Source organism: Falco peregrinus, chromosome 3 (genome assembly GCF_023634155.1).
Source record: "Falco peregrinus isolate bFalPer1 chromosome 3, bFalPer1.pri, whole genome shotgun sequence".
NCBI lineage: Eukaryota > Metazoa > Chordata > Aves > Falconiformes > Falconidae > Falco > Falco peregrinus.
In genome coordinates this window covers 43,222,040-43,247,015 of record NC_073723.1, presented here as the reverse complement: position 1 = coordinate 43,247,015, position 24,976 = coordinate 43,222,040, and the positions used below count along the sequence as shown (strand labels likewise).

Sequence of the window (24,976 nt, the reverse complement as noted above, 5' to 3'; positions counted from 1 at the left end):
AGGTGCAGTACGTATGCCTGGGATTGTCTTATATTTGACTGGTCAGGTGTGTCTGTGCTAGTTAAGGAAATCCCAGGAAGCATGGCAAGTCTTTACCGTGTACAGGGTAAACTTCATACAGGCAAAACTTCTGAGTAAGACAAAACATCTCAAGGGGAACCTTATGTATGTATGATGAAATAATAAAGTTGAAATGAGTGGGTTTTTTAAAGGTGATATGACATTCTGAAGAGCATTATGCCTAAGAATCAGTTACTAGATTAGTAAGAAACACTGGTAACTGAGAGGGGAATGTAGTAGAACTGGTCACATGATATTTAAAATTTGTTCTTTATATCTGTTCTTATTTCAGTGAATTTGTGTCATGGTTGTTGGAAATTGGAGAGATACACAAATCTGAAGAAGGTGTTCATCTTGGCCAAGCTTTATTAGAGAATGGCATTATCCACCATGGTAAATATAATTAGTTTAAACTTACTTGCTTTCAAAGTAATTGTTGTAATTAAAGTGGACTTAATTTTGACAAAAAGATGGTCGTTAATGTTGAATCTGCGTTATATCCTTGCAGGGACCTCATGGGGTCATTGTCCATGGCTAGCAGATTTCCTGGGACAGACTCCATTAATTTAATCAGATTACATCTATGCTGTTGGGATCACAACATTGCTAAGAGACCTAGAGAAACATTGCTATTCTCTTGTAAACAAAAATAAATTCTGGGGGAACAGAGAATGGTAGATTGCTTTTAACATTTTAAAACTTTTATTAAGGCCAGGCTTTCTAGGGATACATGTTCAATTAAGAATTGTAGAAGAGAGTGAGTCACAGTTGGCTCTTGATAAATGTGCCTGCTCGTCTGTTTGGTATTACAAGCGGAGCTAGTGGAATCCAACCTAGAACCCAACAGTTAAATCTTTTGACTTTTAAGGCCTTACTTACACTACATTGTATAGTTACTAAATTTGGTATTTTTATGCTGAAACTTTCAGTCAGTCTACCTGCATTTAGGTCATTCTGGAGAGAAGTATTCTTCTGAAATGGTTCAATTCTTAAGCCAGTAAGAAGGTTTGATTTCTGAAGGTAATTTTCATTGGTAACATTTTTCTCTTACCAGTGCAGGTCCTCATCTCTGTCCCTTTTACAAGGTACAGTCCAAGAGGATCACATAAATGAGCTGGAGAAACTCTTACTTTTGGAGCCACATTTGGCTTACATGCACCTTAAAGAAAAACAAATACTGAAACAGTTGTGAAGTTAGCTACTGTTCCAGCATAGATCTAGGGTGTATATTTAGATGGAATCATTGATAATATACATTTTAATAATTTAACCAGCAATGAATTTAATACTTAACTTTTTAAAGTTCTTTGCCACGATGTTTTCAGTATCTTTGACTGGAAAAAAAGTGGGAGTGCCACTTAGCTGTGTGCATTTTAAACATATGCAGAGTAGGAGGAAAAACATTAAGGTTATTCATCCGTAGTCATGTAGTCTTTAATTCTTTAATGTCAGTCTACATGGTTTTCCTCCACCATCATCAAATGTCAGATGCTATTATGTTTACTACACATAGAATTGTTTTCAATGGAATGATTCTGTTGCTAAAGATTCTTCTCCTGATCTTGTAATTTATATCCCAAATACACTCATAGACTTTCTCAATACAGAGTTAAATGAATATTGTGTAATTTCATGAAATAAAAGGGTAATTATATTAGAGCATAGAAATGGGAGCCAGACATGCTACTTGAATAGTGGATCCAGCTGTGGTTCAGTGAAAATAGAATTCTTAAAATAAGTTGAATGAACCATCTGTTTCACAGAGGGAGCAAGGGAGAAAGAAAGTTTGGCTGTTACTCACATTGCAAATGTTATAGAGGGCTTTGTTAGACTGCGTATTCACTGTGCTGGCCATTATTTTCACTGTGCTGGGCTTCATTCTAGCAGTGACAGAACCATGTTGTGATGGACATTGTTTTATTTCCTGGTGTTTGATCTCTTGCAAGTAGAAAAATTATGGTTTTCCCATGTTGTTGTGTGTGTCGTCCGTCCCCCCCGTCCCCGTCACCCCCCCCCCCAGTTTTGCAGAAGGGGAGAATCTATTTGTATGTTGCTATTTTGAATCCACCTAGTGGCATTCACTAATATCTGAAATGACTTTTATTAGCCAATGGGCTGAGATACTCTGTCCAGTTTCTTGCTGCTGCTTATTAGAAATGGAAGCTTCCTCTCAAGGCAGTAAAAAGCTTTGTAGTTACAAAAAGAATCTGAATACCAGATAGTGTTATCAATAGATATTTACATGTCTGTGCGATTCCTTGGACTGAGTCAAAATTACCTTGGCAAAAAAAAAAAAAAAAAGTAAAAGAAAAGACCAGTTTAAACCTGGATCAGTTCCCTTTTTCGTAGCGTGTGCCATATAAATATTTGTCCCAAGACAAAATATAGGTACATTGTTGGGAGTGACAAGCAAAGCAGCTTGGGGTTCCTTATTTCAGTGGTAATGCAGTGTTCTATCAGCTTTAATGTTTAAAAGTCAGGAAGTGTGAGCTCTGTAGACCTGCTCCTTTAGTGTCTGGTGCACTGTGTTTAAGTAGAGGTTGCAAAGACAGAGTGGTGCTCGTGTTCCTTGAAGGGTATAGTCTGCTGTGTTCATCATGGGCATGCAAGAATGTAAAGGTGCTTTGTAGTCCTGGTTCCCTCCCAGTGCATCTCTGTAAAGCGAGGAACAATCTGGCCTTAGGCAATACTGTCCTGGTTATGGTTTTTCTATTTTCTGTAGCTGCTGGTTTTAAAAACTCTTAATGTATGTTAATCTAGTCGAACATATTTTTTCTCCTTCAAAAGCAGGATTATTTTTTTTTTAATTACAGAACTAGAAGATATCTTTTTTGCTGAGTTAAATTTATATTCCATTAAAATTAATTTAGATAATTATACTAGGTATTACATGTGAAAATTTTGTAGTCTGTAGTTGATGTATTGAGAAGCAATGATATGTGAAAGAACTTAGGGGTTATTTTGGATAATTACCTTATCGTGAACCATCAGTTCAATCAGTTGGGATAGTGTTCTGGGCTTTACTGTTAGTAGATATATTGAATACAGGTAGAGAAGTTATTTTGCTCTTGCACATGATGCTGGTGAAACCACTTAACATATGGAGTCCAATTTTTATGTCCATGTATCAGATGATGTGTGGAGATACTGAACAGCTTGGAAGGGCATGAAAAATGATGCAGACAGAAGCCACTTGACTATACAAAGTTTATGATGCCTAACTACATTTTTTGAAGAGAACAATGTATGATGGTTTAATCACTTGGTATAGGAAGGCACGCACAGAAGAATTATCTGACATTGTCAGGCCTGTTACTCTGATTAATGAAGACATACCCTCTTTTATCAGTCAATGACATGCAAATTTAGTTTAAAAATTAAAGCTTACATCTGCAAGCAAAACAGTAATTAATACAAGACAGTTATCCTAGGGTGGTGCTGGTGCCTAGTCCTATCCTCAGCCATCAAATGAATCGGCTGTGTTTCAGAAAGACTTGCTGTAGAAGTTTTGTATCATAGGATATGACTGTTTTGGCAAAACACTTGGAAGTTGTGAAGTTTGTTGCTGGAATCTTGTGAAACTCTGGAAACCCACCTGTTCACATCCTTTTTCATGGGTCTTTGGGGAAATCCACACCTTCATAATGATTGCTGGTCTCTTGCACATAAGACTTTCAGCTGGCTATGTATGGAGGAATACATTCCCTCTCCCTTTTCTCCCCAGTGCAAGACTGATCAGATGTGTTGTGGAGGGTTTGTATTTTTGCTGGTTCATTGGAGATTTGCCTCAGTGAGAATTAGAACAGAGAATGTTGTGGAACAGTAATATGAATAGTTGCAAAAGAAGCTTTATTTGGCTATTTGGTTAATATGCTTTACAAAAGTACTGAAGACTAAAAACATTTGAGAACCTAATTTTTGAGGCTGTTCCCTGCCTGTTTGTTCATCTTACTCTTTGCCCTGTGACTTGAAATTGTTTGGTTTCTTCTGGACTACTTAAACATTGTAAGAGATGTCACTGGTGACATAAAGGAACTTAAGGCCAATGATCTAATTGGGCTTCCTGCCCTCCCTGTCTGAAGTCTACCTATTGCTGTGTAATGGGCTGTTACTAGAAGAAATGATGTTGGCCCTCTGGTTGATTTCTTTAGAAAGTCACCTAACAATACTTTTTTGTTTGTTTGTTTTTGTTGTTGGTTTTTTTTTTTTTAATTTAGTTACAGATAAGCACCAATTCAAACCCGAACACATGCTGTACAGATTCCGATACGATGATGGAACATACTACCCCAGAAATGAGATGCAGGATGTGATCTCTAAGGTACAGGACAGAATAGTTGCTGTTATTAGGAAGAACCCATCAAAAATGAAGGTTCTGCTTGAAAAAATTGTAAAATACTATGCTAGGATAAACAACAGCTGCTCACTCTTGCCTGTCTCTGTATTTATGTGAATCAAATTAGGTTTTCCATTTGTTAGGGAAGATTTTGGCTTACTGTTACATATTTTAAGTACAAAATTAAAGTTTGTTATTTTTTAGTTATTTTTCTTATTTAATGGTTTCAAATGCAGGATGCATTGCCTGTGTTTCTGGGTTATTCTGAAGCTGGTGTTTCAGTCTATTGTATTTTCAGTCCATTTTAATAGATATGAAGCTGTATGTAGAAAATTGGGTTTAATTTGCTCTTAAATCTGAGTGTCTCTTATTAGTGCCTTAACAAGGCAGTAAATCTGCAGTCACATAGATGTTTAAACACAGGTAGTGTTATCCATTTACATTACTGAGCACAAAAAAATGATTGAACAAAGTTGCCTTTAAACTTATTAATATTCAAAATCATATTCATGATTTTGAGGTGGTAGAAAATGTCAGCATTTGGGTATTACATTACAGAGTCATTTACTTTTCTGCTGGCATTTGTTAGTGTAAGGTGTATCTGGAAGAATCTTCAATACTGAACTACTAGGCACAGCGAAGTAGAATGGAATCTAATTTGACACAGCTTTTGTTATATGTGTTTTTTCTTGCATGTTATAAACATAAATGTTTTTTGACAGTCTGCTAAGTAATACTAATGTGATTTCTTTTTTTAAATACAGTTTTCTGATAATAGTTTCTTAAACTCCTCCAAATATTTTATTTTTTGTTTTTAATTGAAGCTATTTTCAATCTTTGAGTCTTTTTGCCTTTTTCTTGAGTTTATTGGTTAGTTGTAATTTCAGTTTGCCAGTAACATATGGATGTATATAATCAAACGCAGTGTTTTTACTCATTTTGTGTGTAGAATAACAACCAGTGATTGGGTAGACCTTAATGCATGGAAAAATTGCTTTATCTTTCAGGTTTTGTATACTTTTCTTTCAAAGTACTATACCTTCAAAATTTTTTTAATGCTACCTTAAAGCTGTCCTTTTTGCGTGTGTCTCAGTAAAGCTTAGATTAGATCGGAAATGTTTTCTTTCTCACAGTTTATTCATCAATATTGTTACAATGAAATACTAAGTTTTGGCATGTGAAAATATACAGAAATTTGAACAGACTTTTTTTACTATCTAAATGAAGTACTGTGTCCATTCCTCTTAACATTCTGTGTGATGTGAATGTGTTGTTAACTAACCTCATCTTTCTCTTTAACAGGGTGTACGACTGTACTGTCGCCTTCACAGTCTGTTTACCCCAGTAATTAGGTGAGTCCAATTGAGAAATCCTTAGAGAGTAATTCAGAAGAAGTATATAACCTGAAGATACTGTGTTTGAATGTAGGAACCTAACCCATCCTTTCAGTATTCGTCTCTTGGGAGTAATCAAACAAGACTGAAGGCCTATCAAGACAAAAAGCATAACTGAATCATTAAATGATTGCAAGCTCCATTCAACATGACCTTTTTTTACAGACTTTTAGAGCCTTCTAGGTCCTGATGGATATGCTTATATGCTTACTGTATATATTAATACACTCCTTTACTAGCACCCCATTACCTTATTTGCAGAGTCCCAGCTGTAACAAAACAACTGTATTTATACTCCAATGATATTATTGCCCAAGGAAGATACTGTCAGCCTCCTCCTTTCTATCTACACTGAACAGTTTGACTCACTTTTTTACTCCAGAGGCAACTTCTGAACCATTAGAACACACTCAATTCATGCTTGCACTAACTTGTTTATAAAATACAAGTTTTCATCTGTTAGGCTCTTTTGAGGTTTTGTTTTTTAAAAATTGTTTTGTTTTGAACAGGGATAAAGATTATCACTTGAGGACCTACAAATCTGTGGTTATGGCTAACAAACTGATAGACTGGTTGATTGCACAGGCAAGTATTCACCTTTTGGATTTAAGTATGTTTTGCATTTAAATTCTAAGTTACTGATGTATTAAGCAGAATAACATGCAGACACTTTGTCTAAGGGTTATTGGAACAGCCTCTGTAAGTGTAATCCTCTTAAACTAGTAAAGTAAAAGCAATCAGCCATCAGCAGCCACGCTGCTCATCCCTGTGGTGCTTATCTTCCTTATTTGCAATTGAACTTTAAATGTTTTAATGAGACTTAGCTTTGTGATTCAGCATGTAACACTGTTCATGGCTTAAAATGAAATGGATAGGCTCTGAAAAACTCTGAATTACTAACTAAATGGACAAAAGTCAGTACCAATTTGCTGTCATCAATTCTGTTTTATTTTCAGTGAACTAGGAACAAGAACAAGGTATCCTGTCCACTCAGTCAACATGCATAAGTTTTATAAAATAAAAGTTAAAAACGTTGACGCTTTCAGATTCTTTAATGTTAAATTTTTATGGAGAATGCAGTGTTGCTTAAATGTTTACATTTATTTGTAACTATGAAGAGGTATACCATATAAAGGTCCCTTCCAACCCAAACTATTTTATGATAAACATGTATGTATTGTTTTATATGTATGCTATAAATGTATATATGAAGGTGGCAGTGGTAAATATAATCTTTAACCATTGTCAGCCGTGTGAAGTTATGCCATTGTGCCTAGTATCCATCTTGGTGCTACATTAAAATATATTAAAAATATGCTGCGGTTTAATAGGGGGATTGCCGGACAAGGGAGGAAGCTATGATATTCGGTGTAGCTCTTTGTGATAATGGATTTATGCACCATGGTAAGTAAGTACATTCTGTACAAGGTACGCTTACCTTTTGTTTAATGCTGTTTACATAGCTGGAAGGAAATGCAGGGGCTGGTAGAGATATTACAGAAGGGATAGAAAGTTCTTTCATTGTATTGCTAAAGAGACCTGTGCTACTGTCTTCCGGAAAAAAAAAAAAAAAAAGCTATTGTATACTCTGAAAATCAGTTCCAGTCAATTTTAAAACATGTACTGAGGAATTAATCTTCTAAAGTATTTAGGAGGGGGCAGTTTTATTAGCCACTTTGAAAGAAATTTCTTAAGATAGTAACACATATTTGGACAGGTGAGACAGTAACATTTAGGAAATATGTAGGAAAGAAAGGAGACATCTGGGGGGGAATGAAGGGAGTATGGAGGAGCATGACTTTGAAAAAGTGAAATGGTGACAACGGGAGAAAGTGGAGTGTAGAAAAATGGGAAAATGATAAGGACAATAGTGAAGAAAGAAGGAGGGAGATGAGAGCAGAAGTGTGTGCAGTACCAAAAATGAGGTGAACAAGGTCATGTTTAATACCATCAGAGGGAAGATTTCAGTGAAAGGATTGAAGCAGTAGGTAATTTACTGAAATAAAGAGAGGAAGAAATTATTTTCTCATCAGCTTGTTTAGAGAAGGAGGGAGAATTAACTTCCTGTCTGGCATTGTTCATTCTTTTTCCTTTCACTTCTAAACATACAAACTGCATACATCTGCTGTTCTAGTTGCTTCTACATCCCCACCAAACCCATTTCTAATACTGAACCTGACATGTTTCACCACCTGGAGAGTGCCAGAACTTGGTGGTAAGCATCTCCAGCAGTTTTCCAGAAGCACTGTTCAGAATCATGTTTTAAAATTCTTTTTAAGAAGAAAACTTTTGCTTGAACATTTTCACTAAAACTGTTTCGGGCTAATGTGTCATCCTCAGCTTGGTGGAATCCAGATGTTGTTGTTGAAAATGAGCTTAGTGATACCTATGTGGAACGGATCCAAATAAAAATTGTTGTTCACAATAAAAATTAAGATTTTCCTAGATTCATGCAGAAAAATAGTTTGCTAGCATTTAATATGTGTATGCATTTTTGGTATTTTCCAAAAGATGAAAGATTATATTAAAAAATTTAACAAAAAGGATTAATATGTGTGGTTTTGTATTATACAGTGTTAGAGAAAAGCGAATTTAAAGATGAACCACTGCTGTTCCGTTTTTATGCGGATGAAGAAATGGAAGGGTCAAATATGAAGCAGAGACTCATGAAACATGATCTGAAAGTAGTGGAAAATGTCATAGCGAAGTCATTAATGGTGCGTGAAACCCAATGATAGTATGCTTTGATGAATGAAAAAAATGATTGTTGTGACAATATGTTAGCACTGTGTATTGTTATTTAATGGAGATATACTTTAGCTCTCCTTTCTGAACAGTGTTTTGAACAATTTTGTTTTTCAGATTAAATCTAATGAAGGCACCTATGGTTTTGGTTTAGAAGATAAAAACAAGGTGCCAATTATTAAAGTGGTGGAGAAAGGATCAAATGCTGAGGTATCAAGTATTACAAATTATCTTCCCTGTTTTATTCACTTGATCACAGGTGTATGTTTTGTACATCAGTTTGCAAAATATGTAGTAGTAGAAGGTAACAACAACAACTTTCCAGGAAAGCTGTGGTTGTGGATCTTTTTTTTCCTCCTTTTTTTCTTTCCTTTTTTTTTTTTTTTTTTTTAAATATTGTTCTGACCATTATCAACACTCATTTTCTGCTCAGGTAAATTGTTATGTTGAGCGGTGATATAAAATTTATCATTTTATTTTTGTACATTTTATAATATTCCAGTGATGACATTAATCATGAGTAGAATAAATATTTTTGGTAGAATATGAAATGAATATAAAGCTCGTCTGTGAGTCACACTTGATATATTTCATAAAAAAGGATGTGTCAAGCTTTGGATAAAGTTTAGAATTTGACAATCTGAATGAGTAAATTGCAGCCTTTCTGTTTGTTAGTATTGCTTTAGATACTTTTTGGTTAAATTCATATTCTACTGAACTGCATGGGAGTCTCTATACATGTAAAGATAAAGAATGGGTCTTTTCCATGAGAGAAAAAAATTGAACCTGGATCTCAAGCCTTTCTAAATCTCATATTGGAATAGAAATTTCAGATGAAAATAGATACGACAAATCAATAATATAATACAGTCACAGAGCCACACAGGAGTGATTTATAGCAGTCAGGTTTTGCTGTGATCTCAGACAGTGGTAAAGCTTAGCCTGTGCCCTGAGCTGCTCTGTGTACTCCTGCCATCCAGCTGGGTACAGTTCCTTTCTTGTTAGACCAGAGTTTAAAAACTCTATGCAGTTTGGCTTGCCATACCTTTGGCTCAAAAGCCATGAAACGTTTGAGGATATTGTTTTGGTTTGGAACTTAATAAATACTAACTTACTAAAATATTAATCAGGTCTTTCCTTATGAAAATAAGCTTTAGTTCCTTTGGAGAATGATGGATGGACAAATTAGGTAATATCATAAAAAATAAACTGCCTCAAGCTATAGTGTTAAATATTACAAATATTAATTGATATTGTAATACTGTCATAAAATCTTGATTAAGACTAGTCTTGTATTTTGATCTCTTCAGAATGAATATTTACTGTACCCTTCATATTAGTTTAACCAGTTCTAGAAATGTTTTGTGGTGTAAGTCTTTTGCACATGGTAATTGAAGGAGGCGTAAAGAATGTACAGGAAAGATGTGTGTCATTATTTCTATTGGGATTTCATGCCAGCAGAAGAAAACATAATGTTAGTGGTTATAAAAAACAAACATATACACAACTGCTTTTGTTTTCTAGATGGCAGGCTTGGAGGTTGGGAAAAAAATCTTTGCCATTAACGGTGACCTGGTTTTTCTGCGACCCTTCAGTGAAGTGGATTGCTTCCTAAAAGCATGTTTAAACAGCAGAAAGCCCCTGCGGGTTCTTGTGAGCACCAAACCACGGGAGTAAGTTGACATTCCTTTGGGGGAATTTTTACAAACTACAGTTGAAGTGAATTTTAAAGGATTGGTGGAACTTCAGACAGCACTACTGTAAAGTTATTTGAAATGCTGCATCTAATCTGACTTTGTAAGGTCAAGCAATTTGATATGCTTTGATTTTGTTTTATTACATTTGACAGTCAGCAAAAGTGAAACACAAGTTCATCAGCTCTGCCACTTTAAATACCTGCAGGAGCCACAAGAGAGCATGAAGTTTCCCTGACTATATGAACTGGTTTGATCACTTACCTCTCACTGTGTTTATTAAACAAGTTCCTCTGTCTGGGGATTAGTTGCTGGTTTGGCAGAAGTTGGACTCTGTGATCTAATGGGCCACTTCAGCATGTGTGCTGGTTGTGTTAACAGCAGGAGCAAGTAAACAGCTCTCCACCTTTATGTAACAGATGCGTTTCTGTTTTGACCATTCCTACCTAAATGCAATTTTTGTTACGTTAAAGAAATACAAAATGAGGCCTAATGGCTGGGTTCAGTAAGTATGTAAATGAGTATAGGTCTATTAATAAAGTTAATACAGTTGTTACTAGTTTATACATACGAAAGGAAGAGGAAAGTAAGAAACAGTGGTCAGGAGAAATTCTGATCAAATTTTGCAGGGTAAGGAGGAACCATCCTCTCTTACCAGATAGCGCAAAGTACCTTGGAAGTGAGTCTGGTTCAGTGGTGGAGTGGAGACACATTTCTCCTGTTATGCAGTGGAATGCATATGGCACCCAGAAAGGGGAAAAGAGCAAAGAAAGAAATATGGCATAAAGATGATCATCTGGACAGATACTCCGAGAAAACACCCAAACAAAGAAAAACAACAACAAAAAAAATTTCCTCAAACCAGTAGAAGATAGTGTTTAGCAAACATAAAAGGCATATACTTGGCCTTTCTTTAATGTAGATCTTGGTTTAATTTGACACATCTTGCCTGTAAAAATATGGGTGGATTTCAAGATTAACAGAGATGATCTAGTGAATGAGGAGTTCAGAGGGGTTGAATAATTTGTTTCTCAGTGCTGCCTGCTTTTTGTCAGGAGCTGCTGCTAGCACAACTGTGTTGGCAGAAGAGACGATTCTTTCCTAAATTCTTGGCCTAAATTGCCAGTGATGGTCTTTCATAGCTCATTAGCATGTTCACAAAACATTTTCAGAATGAAACCATATAGACTGTATCAACTTTAGTTAATATATAAGTATACTAAATGATGCTATACTTCGGAAAATATTTCAAATTAAAATCTATTAAGCTCAAGAATATTCTAATATTTTTAAAAAATGTGTAGACTTCAGTGGGTTTTGGATCTCACCTCTGCTGATAATCATCTCCAAATACTAAATGTGTATACCAGAAAAAACCGAAGGTACAAGAAATGATGCAGTGATGCTATTCAAAACCACCTGTAAATGAAGTTTATTACGGTCCAAATCTAAAATCACTTTTCAGCATCAATTTGAATTTGTCTGCTTTTGCACTGACAAATGGAGCTTGTAGCAAAGATCCCTTAAGTAATAAGGAAGCTGGCTCTGGAAGTAAAGGCTGCGAAGTTGAATGAGTGCACTGTTATGCATGACCTAACTAGCTCTGATTAGGGCTAATGCAGCTGTGTTGCTTTTCCTGGAACCTGAGCTGATATCATGCAGATATGCTAGCTTACTTTGGGTGAGCTCAGGGCTTCATTTTAAGGAGCAAATGTGAATTTTGATTCTCAGAACTGCTTTTGTTGGTTATGTTTGTCAGTAGGCATATCACTGTTGCACTAAGACCCAGCAGGAGTGCAGCACAATGTGCTTACAAGTTATATGAACAGCAGTAGCCAATTCTTGCTTTACAAAACCCAGTACTTTCTATAGGTGCTAGAAGAAAACTGCAACAAAATATTTTTTCAATAAAACTCACCAAGCAGACACTTCGATGGTAACAAATTGTAATATGGATCTAGTCTCTGCAGTCTAATGCAGTTCTTTTGTCAAGGCTTGCCGTGATCTGTGGTCCCCAGGCTCTGTCCTCTTAGCTGAGAGACTGCCTGCCTTCCCAGAGCTTTCAGTGTTCTGTGCTGTGGCAACTTACCCAAACTGCAGTCCCTTTGGGAGGAATTTTAAAGCCGTGGTGCTCAGGTTGTAATTGGCATATTGAATTTCCCTGCAAAATAGTATTGCCTTCTTCTGACTGGTTTTGTTATCTCACTTCGCTCTGATTTCTGATGTCAGTGGTACAAAGTGTCTGGAATATGAGCGATGCTGAATCTGAGACTGTGAAGTGAATGAAAGTGGGGCATCTTGCACCCTTTTAACCTACTTATTGTTGTCCACTTTTATCTTGAATAACAAAATGCTACCTTTTGCTGCATTCATATTGAATGTTTGCTTGTATCAGGACAGTGAAGATTCCTGATTCTGCAGATGGACTTGGATTCCAAATCCGAGGATTTGGCCCATCAGTTGTCCATGCTGTTGGGAGAGGTAAGAGCTGTCAATGGCAGTGGTAAACAGATACTTCATGTCTAAGTGGCATGGCTGAGATAAATCCAAATTAGGTCCAGTGATTCAGCTGAGATTCTTTGTTTCTTTTAAAGTAACATACAGTATTAAATAAAACAAGATTATTTTGTGTTCTTATACTTTGTAAGCTTTGGATAGTTTTTCCGGCTTTTGACAAATGTAGGGAAGTTAAGTTAAGGCTGTGCATTCTTTTAGACTAAGGAATAGCTGTTGGATGCAAAATCACCTCCAATAAATGAGTGTTGGGAACCACTCACTTCCTGAACATTAATTTGTTAGGTAGCCATGTGGTTCTGCAGTGTTCTGAAAACATTTTACAGAAAATGCAATTTTCACAAATCTTTTCAAGGGTGCTAGTAATCTAGTCTGTTTTAGTAATTGCAGTGTTTCCTCTAAACACTGTTTTGTCCATTTTGTGATGGGATTGTCAAATGCTTGCCATCCCTAACTCAGTATGTTATTGACTGGTACACTAGCAATAAAAGTCCTTCTGCAAAGAAGCATTCTTTGTTGCTGTCACATGTCGTTAGCGGTGGAGCCAACTAACACTGTATTTTCAGCTATTGTGGGGCAGTTTTGTCTTCCCCCCCTCCCCCCTCCCTTTTGTAATTGAGGAATTTAAAGTGAACAGATCTGCAAAGCAGCTAGATTTGAACAAAGCTGATGACTCTTTTTCTAGGCTGTGGTGCCAGAAATTAGGTTTTCAAGAGAAAGTAATAAACCACAGACTGTTGAGCTGATGTGATAATTGTTTCTGCACCTGGATCTCAATTCAACTGCCTATCCTTATTCATTAAGTACATACTTTATTCCAATTAGCCTCAACAATATGTAAGTGCTTGCTTGTGTGGTTTGCTAAACCTGAAAGATTTTAAGCATATGCTTAAATACTTTGCTGAATTGGGACCTTGAGTTTTTTGAAGAAATGGTATGTTTTTTTTTGGAGAGAGAGAGATGTAATAAGGCCTATTTAAACGTTTATTTTTAAATCTTTTTTTGGGAAGCGATCAATAGCTCGTAATGGTGTAATTTCCAAAGACTTTCTTTGATACTGCATTTAAAATGCAGCTCTCATCTAACCTGATAGTACCTAAAATGAAGGAAATCCAGGTATATTATTTAAGCTATTTCCTTGTCAAGTCTGCTCAGCTGACAAGTCATGACAAGCTTTCTATTTGTCAGCCCTGCAAATTCAGTCTAGCCTTTTCTTTTACAGGAGCTAGCTTCTGCATCTCTGCCTTGCAGTCTCTAGGCAATAGAGAATGTTCAGGTAGCTGGAACTAAGGCCATACTCCAACAGGCTGTCTTTCAAGACTGGGCTTGAGTCACACTGAAAAGACCTGGAGACAGCTGCTATTTTCGTAGTACCTATTCAATGCATAGAAGATTTTCCCAAGGTGGTTATTCCAGTGTGAAAATAAATTGTCAAACCGTCTAATTTATGTTGCTCAAAGAGAAAGTTTTGGTGTTGTTGTTTTTTTTTTTCTCAAACAAAACAAACAAAAAAATTGAGATCTCTTACTTGATTATCTTTGCGTATTTTGAATAAATCCGTAAAGCACTCTGTTATAAAAGAGTTGGTAAAAAGATTAAAATAAGAACAAGATCCTTGGGAATGCTTTGGATTTGGGTATTTTGCTTAGTGTTTAACAAGAAACACTAGTATGCTGTGATACTTTATGGATTATCAGAAAGCTGCTGTTTTATATTTAAAACACAGACATCTAAAGTAGTCAAGATGCTCATAAGCTTGCGGCATATAAAAAAAAATCACAATAAAAGTGGTCTATGTTATAATTAGTGAGTTTCAAGCTGGAGCCTTTTTATCCTTTTAAAATCCTTTTCTTTAAGACAGAATTTCCACACTGTCGTTTCAAGCTGGAGCCTTTTTATCCTTTTAAAATCATTTTCTTTAAGACGGAATTTCCACACTGTCGTATCACTAATCGACATTTGTTTTATTAAACAGCCTTTAGAAAAAAGTGTGATCTCTTTTTATGGAATCATCTGCTGGGGAACTCCATTTTCTTGGAGTCTAGCTGACTGCAGAAGCATCCTGTGGTCAGAGGAACTAAGTAAGAGTCAGTGAGAGCAGATTCTGATTTTTAAATCAGGCTTTTGGACTGAAAGCTCTAAAGGAGATGTTTAGGAAAAGAAGTCTGTTATCTGTGTGGGTTTATTTAATAGGAACGGTGGCAGCTGCAGCAGGTCTTCATCCTGGCCAATGCATAATCAAAGTGAATGGAATTAATGTTAGCAAAGAGACTCATGCAAGTGTTATCGCTCATGTCACGGCTTGCAGGAAGTACAGACGGCCAATGCAGGTATGTCTCATTCATACCCTTGCAGATTTTCTTCTTTTTTTTTTTTTTTTTTTTTTTTTTTGTCAAAGTAAACAGCGTACTCTCTATCTTTGTCCACATCTGTTGTGTTTGAATGGGATGAGGGGAAAGGAGTGGTGAATAAAAGTGAAGGGAGGCCAGTTGAAGTAGCGAAGTTAAAGATTGCTCAATATATTGCTGATGTTCGAGGTCTATTTAATTTCTCCATTGAAATAAATATAAAGCTACAGCTCTTTTTTTTCTCATATGGTATTTTTAAAGGATTATTTCAAGTGTTTCTGCAGTTCTGTGCAGAAAGCATTATGAGGTATATTCTCATCGTGATGGAGAGGGATTTACACAGCTCTCTGCCAGCTCAGCAGCAGGAGAATGCAATGCAAAAAAAGCTGATCTTCTTCCAGGATTTTGTAACACTTCAGCACATAGCAGAGTGCACATATTCCACCTATAAAAGTCTCTGTCTTCCCATTGCATCCCAATCTTGGGAACAAACATACATTCAAGGACTCAAAATTTATCTTTTTTTTTAATACATACATGCAGTTTTTGTTATCTTTTTCACGTTAGTTTAGGAGAAAATCTCAGGATCCCAAGGCAAAAAATTTAAGAAGAAAACAAAACCAGCTGGATTCTGTAATGTAATTTTTCCAAGTTCCTGCAAATTTTTCATGAACTGTGATTCAGTATCATTAATTAACTTCACAAATGCTTCCAGTACATGTTAATTGAGAAGAAAAATCCAATTAAAATCAAGAGTGAAATCCTTCTCCCACACCAACTGCATAGATATGAGATAAGAATTACAAGAGGTAGTTAGAACTGTGTCATGCAAATACAGTCTTTATGGAAGTGTTTGGACATTTGTGGTTAAACTCTAATACAGAATTTAAGTTGTTACATACCATATTAAGATCAAGCCCACCTATTCTTTAAAGGAAGATGCACTCTAGTAAAGAGAGGGTGTTTTGTGCACTAGTAGCATAACTGGCTAGAATAATAGATAAGTTAAATTCTTTATAGCAGGTGTGTTCTCTCTGAGTGCAGCTGTAGAGTTCCTATAGGGATTAGTGACAACCAGAGAGGACTGATTAATGTTGGCTGGCATGAATGCCTTGACATGCAAAATTACTTTGTTTTTTTAATCCACTTGTGTAATATGTTGGAGTATTTAACACTTTTTCCTATACAGAGTATTTATTTCAATCTTAAAAAGCAGCTATCACAATTCAGCAGATCACAAATAACTAAAATCCCTCAGACTGACAAGAAAAACTTCATTTAGGATGTAGTGCTATCAAATGCTATGGGAGAAGTGTCTAGACTGAAATAGATGGCAGTTTTCCCATGGGTGTCAAGACAGCTGAAATTTCATTTCCTATTCAGAAGTTTGAGTTTTTAATTATTGGGAAGATGATTATGGATTTCTCCTATTTTGTAAGTACAGTGCATTAGCTTATTTAATTAATATCAATTTAATATTTCAGTCTCTCCTGTCATTGGCAATTGCATAATTGAAAGAGAACTTTTTCTGTTTCCTGCATATTCCACTTCTCAGGGTGAGGACTCTTCCTGATTGCCTGGAGCATGAAGTTTCATTTCAGATTCTTGCAGTGTGAATAACTGAGTAACTTCTTTTGGACAGTGTTTATATTATTTCTGTCTTGTCTGGAAAAAGAAAATTGAAAGCAGATTTTACTTCTTAGAATTACAATTTCTTTGCAGTGATACTCATCATGCTGTGACAATTTTATGCTTAGTTTGTGCCTCTGTAATGGTTTTGGAGACCATTGCTCCAAATCATACTGCATTCTGTCTTCTGTTAAATTTGGAGAAACAGACTACCAGTTTAAGTTGTTACTCCTTCTATTAGGTCATACTAAGATCAAATAAGTTCAGTGCCATTGAGTGAAAAGTAGAGCATGGATGAATTTAGGAAACAGTATCTTAGTCATACAAAAATATAGTTATCTATGATTAATGGGGCAAAGATAGCAGCTGAATATTGTATGTTAGAGAAGCATAATCAGATGTGCTTGGGATTTTGCGTGACAATTGTAACATTTGGCTTAAACTTTTGCTATCATTGCTTAACTTTGAACTCTTCCACAAACAACTTTTTAAAGTCTGTGAATTAGGATTAGTCATAGTCATGCCATTTATTCTGCTGTAGCTGTTGGAGAGGGAGTGATAAGCTGACTGCTAAGCTGCTTTTGAAGGGTAAGGGTAAGAGAAGAAGTAGTCTGGAGATGGCATGCTTGATAGGCCCTTCCACAAGGATATGATGGGCGTGTGGCTGAGTAACTAAGGGGGGAAAACAAGATCTAAGGCATATGTGTGGCTTCTTTATAGGTTGTATGACCAAGTCACTATTTCTGTGCTCATGTGTCACTCAGTTGCATGAGATGCAGGATTTCCAGGGCCTGTGATTCTGTCTTTTTTGGGGGTTTTGCTAAGCTGGGGCAAAAATAAGGAACATCTAGTAAAATAACTGTAGTAAAGGCAAGTATAAGTAATGAAAGCTGTAGTGTGTATTTTTCTTGCCAGTGGCACATGGGTGATAGATTAACTGGACACAGCAGATCTTTGTTCGGTAGATGCACAGCAGATTTAGCAAGACAAAAATCGGTTCTCTTTATTTCTTCACAACTTCTTGTCTCAAATACTTTTCAATGTGCAGTTTGATTTGAAATGCCTTATATTGTATTTGGCAGAGACATGAAACTGATGGATGTCATGGTATCACAGACCTCATATTGTCTCATGATAGTACATTCTGAAATAAAAAGCTGACAAAATACCTCAGATGGTTTTGGAGAACACCAAAATTATCTGTAGTTTTAAAAAAATGGTTATAAACTTGGAGCTCAGAAGGCAGTAAAGCTAGTAATAATCAGGGAATTAAAGCAAATATTTCATGTTTGAGAGCAATGAAATAAGTTGCTACCAATTGTACTTGCAAAGTTTTTCCTAGCTGTCTTTTTTTTGTTTGGTATTTTTAGCAAGATTCTATACAGTGGGTTTACAACAGCATTGAAAGTGCACAGGAAGATCTTCAGAAAACAAACACCAAGCCCTCTGGAGATGATGGAGGAGATGCCTTTGACTGCAAAGTGGAAGGTATGTGATGCTTGTTTTGATTTTGTTGTTGATCAGAACGTTTGTGTAGTAGCAAGAAAAATACAAGCAGTAGTTTTGTTTTCAGAGAGGAAGTTGCAAGCAGACTGTAAGGTGCATTTTACATAATGATTTGCTTTTTCATGCATTCTAAACATGTAAATTTAATTTGCCATTCTCTAAAAATTATTATATTTCCCATTTTGAGAAAAAGCTTCTGTGAGCACTTTCGGGAAAATCTGTTCAATTTTCATTCATAGGATGCATAATCCTAGGAATTACCTAATCTGTTTTCACTACTGGTAATCATTTAAGGCTAAATTAGATGCATTAGTCACTACTGCACAAGAAATAACAGATCAGTTATCCTTCAGATTATTTTCAGGCAATTAACATTTAGATAAAGCTGCACTCATGCATCATGGTAATTAAAGCGACAGTTAACGTGAACTGTATTTATGTTCTCTGGGTAAATGCTGATACTGTGATTTCATTTCTGAATGTTGACAGTTTTTTCATGGTAATTTTCTTCTAGTTTATTTAAAGTTCTTAGTTTTCCCTTTTTTTGGTTGTTTTTTTTTTTTTTAATGTTTCTGGATTATAAATGAAATTAAATTAGTCCCTTCAATAACTGTTTCTAAAGAGGGACTACTGTGACTTGTCTGTTCATGCCTTTTTAGCAATCTAGTATTTTAACATCCATAAACCCACTGGTGTTCTGATTTTTAAATTATTCAGCTGGTAGGTAGGTTTTTTGATGAGCATTTTTAAATAGAATGATCAGAGTATACCTGTTACTAGAATGTTTGCCTGTGTCCTTTTCAGTTTGTTTAATGACCAGCCCTCCTCAACTGATTTGTGTTATTTTCTTTATTCTAGAGGTAATTGACAAATTTAACACTATGGCAATAATTGACGGGAAGAAGGATCATGTGAGTCTCACTGTTGACAATGTTCATCTGGAGTATGGGGTGGTTTATGAGTATGACAGCACAGCTGGAATAAAGTGCCATGTGTTAGAAAAAATGATTGAACCAAAAGGATTTTTCAGCTTGACTGCAAAGGTATGAAGCAATTTTTATATGTATTAATTCTTACTATGCTTAATACCAATGGACTGACATCTGTCTCTTGCTTATTCTTAGGTTTATATGTATTTTATTTAGTATCTTACAATTGGTCACCTTTATACCTTTGACATTTTGGAGAATGATTGTGCATCCAGGAAGCAAACTAAGTTATGGCGTGGTTAAAAATTGAGCCTCTAAACTGGAAAAAATATAAAAGAACTTTAAGGTCTTCTGTTCCTCCTGCCCCCCTCCCTTTTTTCTTAATTATCAAAGAAAACTTGAAAGAAAGTCATAGACTCACTGATATGTCATAACTTGGTGAAAGTAGGCTATAGTTTCCAAAAGTTACTTAATCTCATCAGGATTGCATGTTCAACTTTTAAAATTTGTTTCAGTAGGAGGAGTAGCACAAGCTCTGTCTTTTCTGTGTTTGAAAGTAAAATAAAGCTGTACATACAGGTGCAAAATCACAGAGGAAGAAAAAGTGCAACTTTAAAATTTACTTTGGAGTTTTTATTTTGTGAATATTCCAAATAGTAAAATCTGTGATTGCTGTGAATGGGATGTGAAATTTTGTATATATATAATACTGTCTGGGTCAGATTGACAAATATTGTAGTAATACAGCTCTCTTACTAAGTTTGTTTTCATCTTTTCACACACATACGCATGCTAGCAAAGCACAATTAATAAAAGTATGAAAGCCCTTTTTCTTTACTTTTGGAGAGTGTATTGATCCCTGCAAATTTCTTTTTCTGTTGATATTTCCATCAGAAGTGTAAACTAAAGTACTGATATTTTACTGAAATGACTGAGACATGGGCAAAGGTTTCTTTTCCCTGACTTCACTTTGGAGCCAGTCAGGTTGATAGACAGGGGAGTAACTTCTTGAACCAGCATCGCAAGATTTGCTAGAGCTGGTCTAGTCAATGCTTCAGGTCGTTGGCCTTAAAGATGTTAATTCTTGCTGTAATTACAATTTCATATAAATTTTTTAAGTTACTACTTTCTAACTGCTTATGAAATACTTTTCCATTCTTGTATATAGAGTAGTTAAGTGAAGGAGTACTTCCAGAACACTGATTGTGGCCTTAAATAATGCAGTGTCATCACCCTTAGTGATTAGGCTGACTAATTAAATATTTAGAAACTATTAGAAAACAATAAGGAGATGTAATGTGACTGTGTTAGAATAATGTAGTGTTTATATCAAGTGATAGTGGTCTAAATGACTACAAAAGGTCCAGTGGTAGAAAAATCAGGTCCCTTAACTCAAAGGCAATAATAAAAAGTGTCATAGCACTTCATCAATGCAAATGGTTTTAAATGATGTAAGCATAAACTTCTCTGTATGTTCAGTGGGGTCTTATGCTTCTCTCCATATGCTTCCTTCTCTCTATGGTGTGTATTTGTTGCTGCTTGGCATTAGGCAATGAAGTAATCCTGCCCTGCTTTCCTATACTGTGCAAATCTTTGTGTTAATTATTATGACGAGAAAGTATGCAAACTTGTGCTGCAAAAGTTACTGGGTTTGAATGCACTTATTTTAATGCACAGCTGCAAAAAACCTCACTTGAATTATTTGAATTTGTATTATTGATTAAACCTGACATAAAGGAAGCTTAAAAGTATGACCAAAGTGACTGCGGGGTTTTAGTAGAGTAATTGAACACTGTAGCAGAAGAGTTAAAGGCTTAATTCATCCTGCTGGGGACCTGTAGAAAAAAATTTCTCAGGAACTAGTCATTTATAATCTGTGACATCTTAAAAACTTCAGGTTTTGCACTCCAAAATCTCTGTATGTTGTCATTTTTTTCAAAACTCCTCGGTCCAGCTTATAAATCATATATTCTATCTGTGATCGTGAATAGTGTAATAATGAACTGTAGCAGAAGTGACTTACAGACATGAGTCTCATGATAGATTAATACTGTATGTGTTGTTTGTCCACACTTCTTTGAGTATCTCTAAAATGTGAGCCTTTCCTTATTTAGGTGCCTTAATATGGATTTTGGGTGCCTTTCTTAGAAAGCCATTTTGGGGTGTTTTTTCAAACCAATCTTCAGAGTTGGACCCAACCAGCATCTCCCAAGTTCCCCAACACAAATTTCAATGCTTGAAATGTAAATCTGACTCCAAAAAAAGGGCTATATACTACCCTCATCTCTGCAACATGCCTTTTTTTCCTCAGTTTTCTATCACCATCACTTGCTGGCTCTATTTCCATCATAGCAAGACTTCAGTCTTTGCTGGGCAGTATAGCTTATTCTGTTTCCTGTTTATATATGCAGAATGTACAAAAGGATAGCACTCAGTTTTCTTGCATGCTTTTTCAACGTGTTAGTATTGCTTATACTGCCAGACCAAAGTTTTGCTACAAGTAATGAATTAATATATCAGCTTTGCAACGTGTGCTGTTCAAGAAAATACAGCAGACAATGTATTTCGGAGGAGCTATAATGGTTACATTAGTAGTAAATTAGTAGTAAACCCATTATCAGACAATGTCATGAGAAGCCAAATAAAAGTAGTTATTATGTGTATAACTTCTGCAGGAGATAGATTTAAAAAAAATGTTTGCTTCCCAAGTTTCATTAATTGTTGTTATGCAGCATTGCCTGTAATGTTAAAAGGCAACTGGTTATCACGCTTTTCAGCTTTAATTGTAAGGGATTATAAGTAAGGGGTTAAGAGGTTATCCTAAACATCATATTTCATAACGTACTGCTCTTGTTTCTATTGTCTTAGATTCTTGAAGCACTGGCAAAAAGTGATGAACATTTTGTGCAGAATTGCAACAGCCTCAATTCCTTAAACGAAGTGATCCCCACTGAGCTTCAAAGTAAATTCAGTGTCATTTGCAGTGAGAAAATTGAGCATATCTACCGAAGAATCTCTAGTTATAAAAAGGTATGACCGACATGTCCTAACCTTGTTGATATTGGTCTTTTAAGGGAAAAACAGGGGAATGTGGTACAGTTTGGACGTTTAGAGATCAAACATACTGAATGTTTGAATATTAAAAATGTCTATTGCAATGGCAAAAATATAGCTGAGAGTTTAGCTATTTTGAGGTGTGACTGCTTAAACTGAGTAATTGCATAAACTGTGTTCAAACTGTGCTCTTTATGATCTTTATGATCCCTTTTTTTAGTCACTGGGTAGATTGTATCCTTTCTTGTTTACTGTGTTCAGTTTTAGATACAATCAACTGCATATTTCCCACAAAAGGCCCAGCATTCTTGTAAATGTCTTAAACCAATACTCTAGTGAATTTGCAGATGTTAACTAAAAATGAAGCAATAACAGCAAACTTTTTTTTTCCTTCTAATGCATCTTAATTTTAAATAACAAATTGTTGCCCTTTTATTCATCTTCTATGCCCTTCTAATTGGTACGACTTTTTCTAGCATTACTGTTAACAGTAATAGCTCTGTAAATTGTTAGATTAACTTGGGTTAATAAAACATGATAGCATGGAAAAAAGAAGGTGCTGACTTTCATACACTCGAAATCTAAATTAATGAGATGTGAATTAATAAATAACCCAGAGTATGACCTCGAGTTGCTGTCGGTGTATTTCTCTATAGTTGTATATCTGAGCAGGGCATAAATGAATCAACCATTTGCCAATTTGTTAATGGAAACTTAATTTCTCACCCTGGCTTCTGGTTCCTCTCCCAAACAACCTAAGCCTTGGGAGTTTGGAGCTAGTTTGAAATAGGCCCAGAATGGCTACATAGAACTGGCTCTGCCCAGTCTTATCTCAGTTGGGGATCTCAGCTGGAACATTTACAAACTGGTCTGTCCTGAGAGTTAATATGCAAAAAATTGTAAAGAAAAACAGAAAAAGAAAAGGAAAAAGAGGTTCAGTGTAGAATTCACACCATTCTACAAGTTGCATGGAAAAGAGCAGATACTGTTTTCTTGGTTTTCAAAGGAAAAGGAGGGAAAACTATAAGGAAAACATCAGTAGGATGAAGGCAAAAAAGCAGCTTTCCAAAGACTTTTCAGGGTGCTCTTGGACAGGAAATGGAATAAACTGAGGAGTCACTGAAGGGGACATCAAAAACATATTAATACTGCATTACCAAACATTCATTCTCTCTTGTTTGCCTGAATTATAAACCTCTGTGGTTTCAATTTGATTACAAATCAATATATTTTTAAAAAAAATAATAAACTAGTTAGTCTTAACATTAATAATAATGTATTTAGAGTTTGAGTAACATGTAGGTGGTTTATACCTTTTCTGTAGCAAAAATATTGAGCACGATATATAATCTCTTTACTGGAGGCCAAGGCAATAAATGAAATTTTGTTGTGTTATGCTGGATATGAAATGGACAGCCTCAGGGAAGTTTTTGTAGAGCTTATACTGTTTAGAAGCAGATATTGCTGATATAAACTGCACTTTCAAGCTCATCTTCTCAAAAATCAGTAGTTTCACAGTTACAGCTCTTAATGACAATTAGTAAACACAAGTGAATTTCAGGAATAGGTATGTCATTTTCTTGGCAAAGTAAAGGTAACCATAGTTACAGGAGAGTTCTGGAGTGCCTGAGCCCAGCTTGGCTGCTGGTTTCACTGTGAAAGTTCAAATTCTATAAATAGAAACTCTGCAGATTTCTGCAGTTCCTACTATTATTATTATCAGAACATTTTGCTCATAATAGATCTCAAGTCCAGGGCCATGAGTCCCAGATGTTTCTCAACACATATATGAAAAGAATTTTGGGCCTGACTTATGACCTGATTAAATTGTAGCCAGGCATTCGGTCTCTCTGGAGCAGGATGTGTGGGAGATTGAGATGTGAAATATGTACTGCTTGCAGGAACATTTTCATCATTGAATGTCCTTAGTGCCCTTCTTAACTATTTGTACATTCTTCAGCCTTCAAGTAATTCCATAATTGGATTTCTTGTAATCTTCCAGATCTTGTTCTGATATAAAGATTTAAATGTAATTAATCAGTCAAATGTTCATCTGGCTGGAGTAATATGACACCAAAACAAACAAAAATTTACATCCCAGCACAAAAACCTTTTATTACTCAGAAGGGACATACCTTTGTTCAACTGAAGTGTTAGTCAAAACTTGACTGATTGAATTTGTACTGACATTTATTAGGGAAGGAACTTTGCAAGTTAACTTTGAAACTATTCTTATGCATGATCTATGCTCCATAGCTGAGGTAGGTCTGCGCAGTATTTTGACTGGAGAGACAGGGTGATTAAAATAACGGGGCCTTTGAACTGATTATGTCTTTTCCAGAAAAAATCCTCCCCTAACCACAAACTGCACTGGAAAGGGGAAAAGGACATGTTTAGACAAAAATCCTACTTGTGACTGACAAGTCTCTTTTCTGATGGGAGAGCTCAATCTCATGACTTTTAGGATTCTGAAGTGGGTGTATTTTCTGAATGTCCAAACTTAGTATGGTTTAGTCTTAGCCATTTTGGGTTGACATATCTCATCTTAAAAACCAAAAACCTCCAAGCCTGTTCAAGAGTGTGTACAAAATTTCAGGTGTTATAGTGAAAAAGATACAAAAGCACTGCATTAGAATTAGACCATAAAATGTGTGTGTGTGTGTGTGTGTAGGGTGGGGGGTGGGAATTTTCATAATTGCTGAACTGATACATAGGTGAGAGAAGAAGTGGTGGACTAGCAAAGTCTGTAAATGGTGTTTGCGGTTTT

The 24,976-nt window shown here is 35.7% G+C and overlaps 1 protein-coding gene across 2 annotated transcripts in view; it reads left to right on the top strand.

The window, feature by feature from the left end:
* The window catches only part of PREX2 (phosphatidylinositol-3,4,5-trisphosphate dependent Rac exchange factor 2), a 180,906-nt gene that overhangs the window by 80,458 nt on the left and 75,472 nt on the right, over nt 1-24,976 (top strand). For both annotated transcript variants that reach the window (XM_055799729.1, XM_055799728.1), the window contains 13 exons: nt 353-453; nt 4,278-4,381; nt 5,699-5,748; nt 6,300-6,375; nt 7,122-7,194; nt 8,365-8,507; nt 8,653-8,745; nt 10,060-10,208; nt 12,625-12,710; nt 14,937-15,073; nt 18,091-18,208; nt 19,085-19,269; nt 22,024-22,185. In XM_055799729.1, the coding sequence (XP_055655704.1) occupies nt 353-453; nt 4,278-4,381; nt 5,699-5,748; nt 6,300-6,375; nt 7,122-7,194; nt 8,365-8,507; nt 8,653-8,745; nt 10,060-10,208; nt 12,625-12,710; nt 14,937-15,073; nt 18,091-18,208; nt 19,085-19,269; nt 22,024-22,185 (1,477 nt within the window). The remainder of the gene's footprint in view (nt 1-352; nt 454-4,277; nt 4,382-5,698; nt 5,749-6,299; nt 6,376-7,121; nt 7,195-8,364; nt 8,508-8,652; nt 8,746-10,059; nt 10,209-12,624; nt 12,711-14,936; nt 15,074-18,090; nt 18,209-19,084; nt 19,270-22,023; nt 22,186-24,976) is intronic.